General features: G+C 35.3%; 1 protein-coding gene across 2 annotated transcripts; it reads left to right on the top strand.

The window, feature by feature from the left end:
* The first annotated feature begins 4,029 nt into the window (after positions 1 to 4,029).
* Positions 4,030 to 7,478, top strand: LOC140807511 (uncharacterized). Of its 2 annotated transcripts, none has more exons than XM_073164380.1 (12): positions 4,030 to 4,532; positions 4,618 to 4,827; positions 4,922 to 5,014; positions 5,108 to 5,224; positions 5,308 to 5,781; positions 5,852 to 6,106; positions 6,193 to 6,434; positions 6,523 to 6,726; positions 6,813 to 6,920; positions 7,002 to 7,072; positions 7,154 to 7,261; positions 7,368 to 7,478. In XM_073164380.1, exons 1-11 carry the CDS (start codon positions 4,206 to 4,208, stop codon positions 7,219 to 7,221), a joined length of 2,169 nt encoding a protein of 722 aa, XP_073020481.1. In that variant the 5' UTR covers positions 4,030 to 4,205; the 3' UTR covers positions 7,222 to 7,261; positions 7,368 to 7,478. The 2 variants fall into 2 exon arrangements, with proteins under 2 accessions (XP_073020481.1, XP_073020480.1); XM_073164379.1 differs by having other exon boundaries at positions 4,031 to 4,532; positions 6,190 to 6,434.
* The last annotated feature ends 2,823 nt before the right edge of the window (positions 7,479 to 10,301 follow it).

Below are 10,301 nucleotides of genomic sequence, written 5' to 3'. Positions count from 1 at the left end.
GCACGTTGATGGTCGTGGCTTAAGATTCGTTTGGGGACATTAAGTCGAGTGGTGCCGCAGGTGAGGGTTTTGGGATGTTCTCGGCTGTTGTCAGGTTGCTGCATATTTGAGGTTTTGATTAGGTTAGGTCAGTCCAGTAGGGTCCTCAGATGGGCTAGGAAGGGTTGGTTCAAGGCTGGTCCGAACCAGTAGATCCTAGGGCCGATAATTTTCATGTTTGGCGATTTAGGGTTTTCGAAAATGTAATGTGTACAAATTTCAGCAGCTTGAAGCTTTGAGTTCGAAGGGTTTAGTGGGCTGGTCTAGATGATTTAAGGTTGTTGAGGTGTGTTTAAGGTAGGGTAAAAGTTCGGAAAAATTTGATTAAGTTTCGGGTTGATTCGGGTTCGGGACTCCGGTCTAAGTTTTAAAACGAATCATTTAAGTTTTGTAACGGCTTGAGTTTACGTCTCATAAATAATTTTAAATATGTTTTGGGATGATTTAAGGAGTTTGGTAAGTTTTGGGTCGAATTTTAGAGGTCCAGTGGTAAAACAGTCATTTTGTTTTCTAGGGGAAAATGGTCATTTTTTCACCTGAGTCGAGATTTTTGTCCTAAAAACGCCTTGAGCACAAATTTGCCCTGTTTTTAAATGTTGTGTATCACGTATATGATTTTTATGAAATTATGAAAATACGTTGCATGCTTGGTTTGAAGGAAAAATTACGTATATGCATGATTTTTGTTAAGTGATGAAAATGGTGATGTTTTTTGAAGGATGAGATTTGGTTGTGACTGTCGATATATGTAAACGCTGATGATGAGGCCTAAGCCTAGTAGATGGGTAATACTATCGCTGAGGTCCGACAGCCGCGGGGAACCACTGTTATACGTAGATAGATCCATCAAATAAAGCTGATACGAAATAGAGCTGATAGGATATAGCTGATACGAAACAACTAAAGAAATGAATTCAACTAAAGTAAAAGTATAAGTATATGATGGTATTACTAGTTGTTTTGAGACGATATGATTTCTCATGGTATGTTTACGTTTATGCTTTTAAGTTCATGAAATGTATTTTATTACAATACTTTTCATTGTTGCATGTTATGTATATATCACTACAACAAAATATGCATTCAACCACACTCAAAAGACAACGGTTTTTTAAAAAAACCGTTGTCTTTTGCTTTTTAACAACGGTTTTAGTGAAAACCGTTGTTAAAAAGCAGCAAACGACAACGGTTAAACTGTTGTCTTTTAGCGTGTTTTTGAGGACAAAAACCGTTGTCTTTTAGCGTGTTTTTGAGGACAAAAGACAACGGTTTTCGTGAACCGTTGTCTATTAGCGTGTTTCTTTGGAGAAACGACAACGGTTTTTTTGAACCGTTGTGGATTAGCGTTTTTTTTTTTGGGAAAAGACAACGGTTTTCGTGAACTGTTGTGGATTAGCGTTTTTTTTCGGAGAAATTACAACGGTTTTAGAGAGCCGTTGTTAAAAATAGCGACAGTTTAAACAAAAAACCGTCGCTATTAGCGACGGGTTTAGTAAAACCGTCACAAAGTTTAATGTAGCGACAAATTATAAATCGTCGCTAATTTTAAATCGGCGACGGTTTTAGAAAAATCTGTCGCCGATTCAAAACTAGCGACGGTTTTGTAAACTGTCGCCGATTTAACGTAGCGACGAATTATAACCCGTCGCTACTTTTAAATCGGCGACGGTTTTAGAAAATCCCGTCGCCGATTCAAACCTAGCGACGGTTTTGTAAACTGTCGCCGATTTTATGTAGCGACGGTTTTATAATTCGTCGCTAAATTTAAATTTTGTCATTGTTCTGTTCTTTGTCTTTTAAAACGGTTTTAAGAAAACCCGTTGTCGTAGGCTCAAAAAACCTGCACATAGACAACATTTTCTTAAAAACTGTTGTCAAAGATATGTCTACAACAACGGATTTTAGAAACCATTTTCTATTAGCTTTTTTTTTATACGACAACGGTGTTTAAAAACCGTTGTCTATTTGCGTGTTTTTTTGTCTACGACAACGGTTTTTAAAAACCGTTGTCTATTTGCGTGTTTTTTTTGTCTACGACAACGATTTTTAAAAACCGTTGTCTATTTGCGTGTTTTTTTTGCCTACGACAACGGTTTTTAAAAACCGTTGTCTATTAGCTTGTTTTTTGTTGGCCTACAACAACGGTTTATAAAAACCGTTGTCTTAGAATTTTTTTCAAATAAATTGTAGTGTTATAATACACACTTGCAATAAAAGGGAGATAAAAAGAGGAGTATATTCCCGCGCTACGTCTCTCTCTTCCCCCTTCCAAAATCCCTAGCCGACGAGGAACAAGTGATTTCACAAATACACAAGTAAATCAAAACTCACACTCAAATCTTCTTCTCTTTAATCTATCTCCAATCCCTCCACATCTCCAACAAGGTACGTCGTTATGCTTTTCGGCTTCTGATGCTTATTTTTACGGGTATTCATTTTCCTGTGTAATTATTGTTTTCTTTTCGTTTTCCTTTATTATTTTTTGATTGATTTTGTTTCCATTCTTGCGGGTTTACTGTAATGGTGAGCATGCTTCATTTTCATTTCTCGTGGGGGTTTCAATAGTGAAGTCCAATGCGGAATGTTACAGCAGAAAAAAATATCTCTACCATGACAAAGGTCGAAGGAAACAACCTTATACATATATCGCATGTCTTCTTCTTACATGAGCTGAAAGGCCCCCTATACATACTGTAAAATATTACTGGAGAAATATTTCCCCCCATCTTTTTTTGATATAATGATTCATTTGACCGTTCATCTTGTACGCGAGATAAAATTGTGTGGACTGGTTTGGTTTAGGCATATGTATCCATTTGAAAGATTCATGAAGATATTGAAAGGCTATGTGAAAAATCGCAATCGGCCTGAAGGGTGTATAGCCGAACGTTATATTGCTGAAGAGGCTGTGGAATTTTGCTCGGACTACATGTCTAGTGTAGATACAATTGGTATCCTATCAATGCATCGGAGAGTACAACTCACTAAGCCTCTGTCTGGTTCAGTAATGCACTACACTAGTGACGATGAGTTGAATCAAGCACATCGTTATCTACTGGAAAATGATGTTGACGTTGAGCCTTATATCGAGTAATTTCTTTGACTTAGTAATACTTTTTTGCTATTCTTTTACATTCAATTGGTTAACTTATCCTTAATCATTTCATCAGGGAACACATGACATTTTTGGATGCAAAATTTCCCCATAAAGCAAAGTCCAAAAGGTGGTTACAAGATGAGCATAACCGAACCTTTATTAACTGGTTACGTGATACTGTAAGTTGTCTAAATATCGGTATCATGGAGTTTTTTTAAAACTTAGGGTTAAATTTTAGCACTTTGTGAAATATAGGTTGCAAGTGCAGTTGGCAATTCCACTCGTGAAATTTCAGAAAGATTGAAGTGGGTAGCGCGCGGACCTAGCAAACAAGTGTTAAAGTACTCTAGTTATTTGATTGATGGGGTCACTTATCATACAAAAGAGCGAGATGATGTACGAGTTGTGCAAAATTCCGGAGTAAGCTTAGTGGCAACAACAATGCAAGTCGCTAGTGCAATAAAAATCCAGTTGTGTCAGACATGATTTTTTATGGAGTTATTCAAGAAATATGAGAACTTGATTACCAAATGTTTCAAATTCCAATGTTTAAATGTAATTGGGTTGAGAATATTAACGGTGTTAAAGTTGATGATCTTGGTTTCACGTTGGTAAACCTGAAGAGAATTGGATTCAAGTCCGACTCTTTTATCTTGGGCAGTCAAGCAAAGCAGGTGTTTTACATTGAAGATCCTCAAGATCCTGCATGGCATGTTGTACTTGCAAGTCCCACAAGAGAGTATATTCAATACATGAATGGTGATGAATTGGAGAATGATGTATCCCACTATCAATGTTTTACACGAGGGTTTGTATCAATGGATGTTGATGGAATAGATGAAAATGAACCGCCATTCATTCGTGAAGATTGTGATGGGTATTGGGTTGACAATAATTAAGTGCAATGCTAAATGACTTGAACCAGCATAAAAGGTTTCATTCCTTTTCTGTTCTGCATATTACTTTTTCATGTACAAACAAAAATAAAGAACTGCGTACTTATTTTCTTGTGACATGCAGTGCATAATGTATTTTTTTGATTGCCTAACAAATTGTAAATGCTTGCAGGATGTCAAATAATGAGAAGCGTAAACAGAATACTGCATATTCTGCCAATGACAATAGTTGTGGGGGCAAAACAGTTTTGGAATCTACAGAGACGGAAACAACAAAATCATCTAGAGGTCGTACACGTTTGGATAGGCTTGTTAGGCAAAGGGTTCATGGAATCAAAAAGGATGTAAGGTTCAATAAATTGGGACAGCCAGTTGGGGAATTTGCAGGTGAGATGAAAAGTTATATTGAAGTTCTTGTTCGAGAAAAGGTAAAGATAAGCTATCAGACTTGGAAAATGGTTCCAAATGATGTCAAAGATTTAATATGGGAATCGGTTAATGTAAGTTATAATGTTTTGGCTATTTTAATTATTTTTCATATGGTTATGATATGTTTAATGTTATGGGTTAATATGACTTCTACAGCTGACGTACAATGTTGATCAAAGCTGGAAGAAGGGATGTTTGAACTCTGCAAATAACAAGTGGCGACAGTTTAAAGCTTTACTCACTCAAAAGTTCATTCTTAGCAAGCGGGATAACACTGAGGATTTGAAAGAACCACCTACTGGGTTTGGTATTGCACGAGATGATTGGAGTTCATTTGTAATCAGTCGCTTGTCTGATGACTTCATGGTAAGATTCTAAATTTGAGATTTTCAAATTAGTAGACCAGAACAAATTATTTCTATTGACATATGATATATGTGGGCAATTTTCAATTAACTAGAAATTGCGTGATGAACAAAAGAATAGAAGAAAGCAAAACATATACCCCCATCGTATGTCTCGCAAAGGATATGCACGTTTCGCCGACGAAATAGTAAGTTTGAGAAACTGAGTTAATCTCGGAAATTTTACTAAGTCCATGCTATGTGATTTTTAAATTTGTTGATACCGTGCATATTGTTTGTAGGCAGCTGAGTTATGTGACGATGATGATATAAATCGAGCAATTATGTGGAAGAAAGGACGGGTCAATAGGAAGGGTGAATATGAAGGCGATGAGTTGAAATCGGCAATAGAAAAGATTGTAAGCAAACAATACATGAAAATGAATTATTTATTTCATTATAACTGTTTTTAGTAATTATCTTGTTCTTTTGTGCATGACAGGATGGTTATGTGCAACAAAAAATCGAGGGTACGTTGCAATATGAAGAGGGAAAAAATGATATACTTACGAAAGCACTGGATTCATATGAACATTCTGGTCGTGTGAGAGGTGTTGGAGGTCATATCACTCCAAGCATCTACTTTAATATTGGTAGAGTATGGAAGAGTCCTTTTGGTGATGAACATATACTTCTTAATCAGACAAAGGAGTTGATGGAGGCGAAGATATTAATCTCAGAACAAGATGCACGCATCGTAGAACAAAATGCACGCATATCAGATCAAGATGCACGCATACAGCTCCTTGAAGAAATGTTCAAAAAGGCTGCAAGCAACTTTGACATTGAAGAAAAAGGTAGTTGCTCAGTAAAGTTGAATCCCATGAGTCACGATAAAAACAAGAAGAGTGTTTCAAACTATGCAAATTCGCATGATGATGACATCAAAACTTTGAGCAATGCTGAGTTTCTGCAGGTATCTGATTATTGCAATTGTCCATGACTATGATTTGTATCAATTTATAACATGATTATTTGTCTTCTAGGGGAAGGCGGTTGCATTGACATTGGACTGTAGGACGAATACAGTTGCCTACGGCACAATTATCCACGTCAATGCGGATGAGAAATTATTTCATGGTGTTCCATCACCCATTCCTTGCATGCACGTTGCCATTGATAGTGCTGTGGACGAATTAGCACATTTGCCATTTCCGATTCCTCACGAATGTGCTACTGTTGGTGATGCTGTTGGGGCCCATGTAGCTTGGCCAGCACAATTCGTAGTAATTCAAGATGAGGTAAATGTCAATTTATATTTAAATTTAAAGTATCATAAAAAATTCAATATTGCATCTAACATGTGTACATTTGCAATATTTAGAAGCCTCAAAAGAAGAAAATTGTGTACCACAGAAATAAGATTGGTTTGTCTTCAAGTGTGCCAAGATCTTTGCATCTTCTGTACTGTTATTGTAAACGTGCTCTAACCGATGAACAAAATTTATCACTGTCTTTTGATCATGATTTGTTTGACGAGAGTTACGAACTATTTCTGCACCTTGAAGACATCATTCCTTTCTACAGTTTGGATCCAATATCTGCCAACTGTATAGTTGTGTACATGTGGTAAGTCTTCTTCTTTTGTTTGTTGACCACTTAAGCTGTATAAACTTAATTAATTTATCATATTCACATTTTCTGTTGGAAATTGTAGGCATCTGTATAAAAAGATGAAAGAAGACAACAAGACTGACAAGTTCAGATTTGTCAATCCACACACGATCCCATACATGCCATATGTATCCAAACTTGACAGAAACGCAAAAATCGAACACTTGAACGAAAGAGCAAGTGTTTTGGCAGAAAGACTAAGTGTTGCATCAACAAATCAACTATTTTTAGTGCCGCATAATGTTGGGTGAGTCAAAATTACAATATCAAATTTAATTTGTTTTCTTGACATTTTATTGAATTGTATGCACTGACTATGTGTTCTGTGCATAGTTACCATTGGATTCTTACCGTCATCGATCCTTACAAGGAGATGGTTTATTTGCTGGATTCACTTGGTCATCGAAACCGTTACGATGACTGGAAATATGTGGTGGATATGTAAGTTAATATTTTTTTTTTATATCAAATTTAATTCAGTGAATAAAACACTCATATGTTGACTGTTAATGATGTATGCAGGAGTGTAAGTTTTTTTAATTCAAATAAGGAGAGGAAAGGGAAAAAAACAAGCTATATGGGAAGTAGTAAAGGTATGCATGTGTACTTGTCATTAATTAACGTTTTTTTCAATTTGTGTATCAATCACTAACAATTTTTTAAAAAAAAATTAGGGTCCACGACAACCAGATTCGAAACAATGTGGTTTTTATGTTATGAGATTTATGAGAGAAATGATTGAAAAAAATGCTACCAGTGAGAAGAACTCGATATCTTCAATTGTAATATTCGACATATTCTCAATATTCACAAATAATTGTGTATTTCTCATTTTTCAATGTCTATTGATTGTTTTTTTACTAATATTGACATTGTGTTTTTTCACAGTTCATGAAAACTGAGTATTCCAAGGAAGAGATTGATGAAGTGCGATTCGAGTGGGCGGAATGCATACAAGACTATATTTACGAATATGTATGCAAAGTGTTGATGAAGTGCTTTGTGTTACAATGAACCAAATCAATCATTTTTCTATTTTCTTCAATAATGCATGGTATAGTAATGCAAAGTATGGATGGGTTTCTGCTCTTAGCCCTTTCCCCCAATCGTTCTGTCACTGGACTAAATTTCAATAACTCATAAACTTCTCAATGAATCAAGTTCAGCTACATGATTGTTTTGATTACGAAGATTCCTCAACATTGCAATTCTAGATTATGCAGTACCTTGCCTTGTAGGTTCTACATTCGGTGAGTTTGAACTTGTGTAGGCTAAACCCGTTGTCTAGATAATATGTGTGCATCGTTTCACTTATAAATTTATTTCAAGGGCATGTATTGCTCATCTATACTCCGGAAATAATAAATGAATACCATTTAAAGATATTGATCATCCTAGAATAGTTAAATGTATGTTTGTGGCCTGTTATCAATATTTATATCGATTCTTTTTTAGGTAGTGGGTAAGCATAGGTCGGAATCCACATTAATATCCATACAAGGCCAGTTGCTTGAAATGTCATGTGATTTATTAAAGATTAACATTTGGAGACTTATTTAATTTCTTTAGGTACTTTGTGTATATTGTAAATCTGACGTATTGTTATCACGTGAATATAAATGTTATTCGTTTGTGAATTGATGTTATGACTTACTTTCGAGTATATAAATGTTGTTTGTGTTGGATGGAAATTTTTGGGATGTCTTATTTATGGGGAGGTCATGCCGAAATTTCTATTTTCCTCAGTATATATTAGTTATGACTTTATTTTGTCTCTATGCACCATTTGTGTTAGCTGCGTATCCAGTGCCAGTTTCGCTTGCAATCTCATCTCTTACATGGGTTTTTAATGGGCTTTCTATGTGTGGATTATATGCCAGGGATGAAATGGAAGGTTTTGATGCATAAATGTTGATGAGGTTTGAGGAGATCGAGGCTGATGATGACAAAAGATTGCAGTATATCCGTATTTTTTGTTTGGAAAGACTTTATATTGTGGGACTCTACTAGCTACCACATTGCCACGTTGATGACGAACATGGATCACGGTCAATTGCAATACTAAATTCAAATTTGTAAATTTTTTGTTTATCGTTGGCATATTTTGGATGATGGATTTTGAACATAACATAGTCATGGATTTAACGTGGTAAATATTTTGTTTTCTGTTGTTATTTTTGGTTTAATTATTATTAAATAGATTGTAAATTAAAAGAAATTTAATACAAAATTTTTACCTAATAAAAATAATTATTAAAGACTACAGATGCAAAACCGTTGTCTTTGATAGATAAGACAACGGTTTTTAGGCGTTGCAAAACTGTTGTCGTTGTTATAAAAAACAAAGGTCTAAAAAGTGTCGAAACTGTTGTCGTACATATATTATGACAACGGATTAAAACCGTTGCAAAACTATTGTCAATAGTGTTAAATAACAAAGGTTTAAAACTGTTGTGAAACTGTTGTCGTTGGTATAAAATACAACGGTTTAAACCCATTGCAAAACCCTTGTTGTTGGTATAAAAGACAACGGTTTAAAACCCTTGCAAAACCGTTGTCGTTGGTAGAAATTACAACGGTTTAACACCGTTGCAAAACCGTTGTCGTAGGTAGAAAAGACAACGGTTTAAAACCGTTGTCGTTGAAGACACTTTCAACAATACCCTCAGTTACAACAGTCGAAAATGGCCTACGACAACGGATTTTATCCGTTGTCGTATGGCGTTTTTGTTGTAGTGTATATTTGCCATTAACGGTACAGATGTATTGAGTCTTTAGACTCACTAGGCGTGTATGATGTAGGTGAGCATTTTGAGGAGGAGACTGGAGTTGTTGAACTCTAAGTAAGCAGGGATGGATGTGCGCACACGACCCGAGGACCACACTTTTCCGTACATCACGTTTTTATGAGCTTGAGTAGTCATGATCATTTTTATACATTATTATGTTATGATTTTTTTTTTCATGAATTTTCTCATGTTATTTTGTTCATGCATGGTAGAAGGCCGAATGGACAAATTTTACACTGCAGTATTTTATTCGTTATTCGATCATGATTATTTTGTTAAAGACATATTTTCAGCAGGTGCATGCATGCAAGATTTTAAAGTTCGAATCTAATTTTTTTAAAAAAAAAAAAAACATTAAGTAGTATTTTAAGCTGTAGATGTTTCAGGTTGGGTTGGTTAAGGGCTAGGGCCGAAGAGTGCAAGGTTAGTCAAGCTAGGGTTTTGAAATATAAGTGCTGAAAAATTCAGTAGCTTCCTAGGCTTGTGCATTGGTCTTGTTTGGCTTTATTTGGGTTGAATATGGTTTATTTAGGTTTTATTAACTTTGGTTCGAATTTGGGGAAATTTCGATAAGTTTCGAGTCAATATGTGTCAAAACCGGATGCGATATTTTATGATTAAAAATAAAAAAAAATATTTTGAAGGATGTGAAATGATATGTGACAAAAATATTTTGAAGGATGTGAATTGACGCGATATTTTATGATCGTATTTTCATTTTATGTCGGTGCCTAGTGCCCGTACCCTGCAATGATGAGCTAAGACTGATCAGTCGACCACTTGATATAGCTAGTAACTTTCAATTATCAAACTTTACCCATAACGATAAATAATGGAAAGCTTTATGATTTAACGATTTATGATGCTTACAAAATTTATGCTAGGTTATTATGTATAATAATATGATTTTTAATGCATGTGCTTGTATATGTATTATTTGTTACTCTTATTTAGAATGTGCTGAGTTGTTAGGCTCATTAGGTTTGAATGTTGCAGGTGAGGATGAGATTGAGGGAGGCGCTGACGCTTGAGT

The sequence above is a fragment of the Primulina eburnea genome, chromosome 12, assembly GCF_022965805.1.
Source record: "Primulina eburnea isolate SZY01 chromosome 12, ASM2296580v1, whole genome shotgun sequence".
Lineage (NCBI taxonomy): Eukaryota > Viridiplantae > Streptophyta > Magnoliopsida > Lamiales > Gesneriaceae > Primulina > Primulina eburnea.
The sequence above is the reverse complement of the archived record's forward strand: the minus strand, read 5'-3'. Positions and strand labels throughout refer to the sequence as shown.

Excerpts from the sequence above, each read along its gene's own strand:
- LOC140807511 (XM_073164379.1), top strand. The coding sequence starts at position 4,206 with ATGTCAAATAATGAGAAGCGTAAACAGAATACTGCATATTCTGCCAAT. Across the intron at positions 5,015-5,107 it reads CACGTTTCGCCGACGAAATA|GCAGCTGAGTTATGTGACGA; the intron begins GTAAGTTTGAGA and ends TATTGTTTGTAG. Across the intron at positions 6,107-6,189 it reads TCGTAGTAATTCAAGATGAG|AAGCCTCAAAAGAAGAAAAT; the intron begins GTAAATGTCAAT and ends TGCAATATTTAG.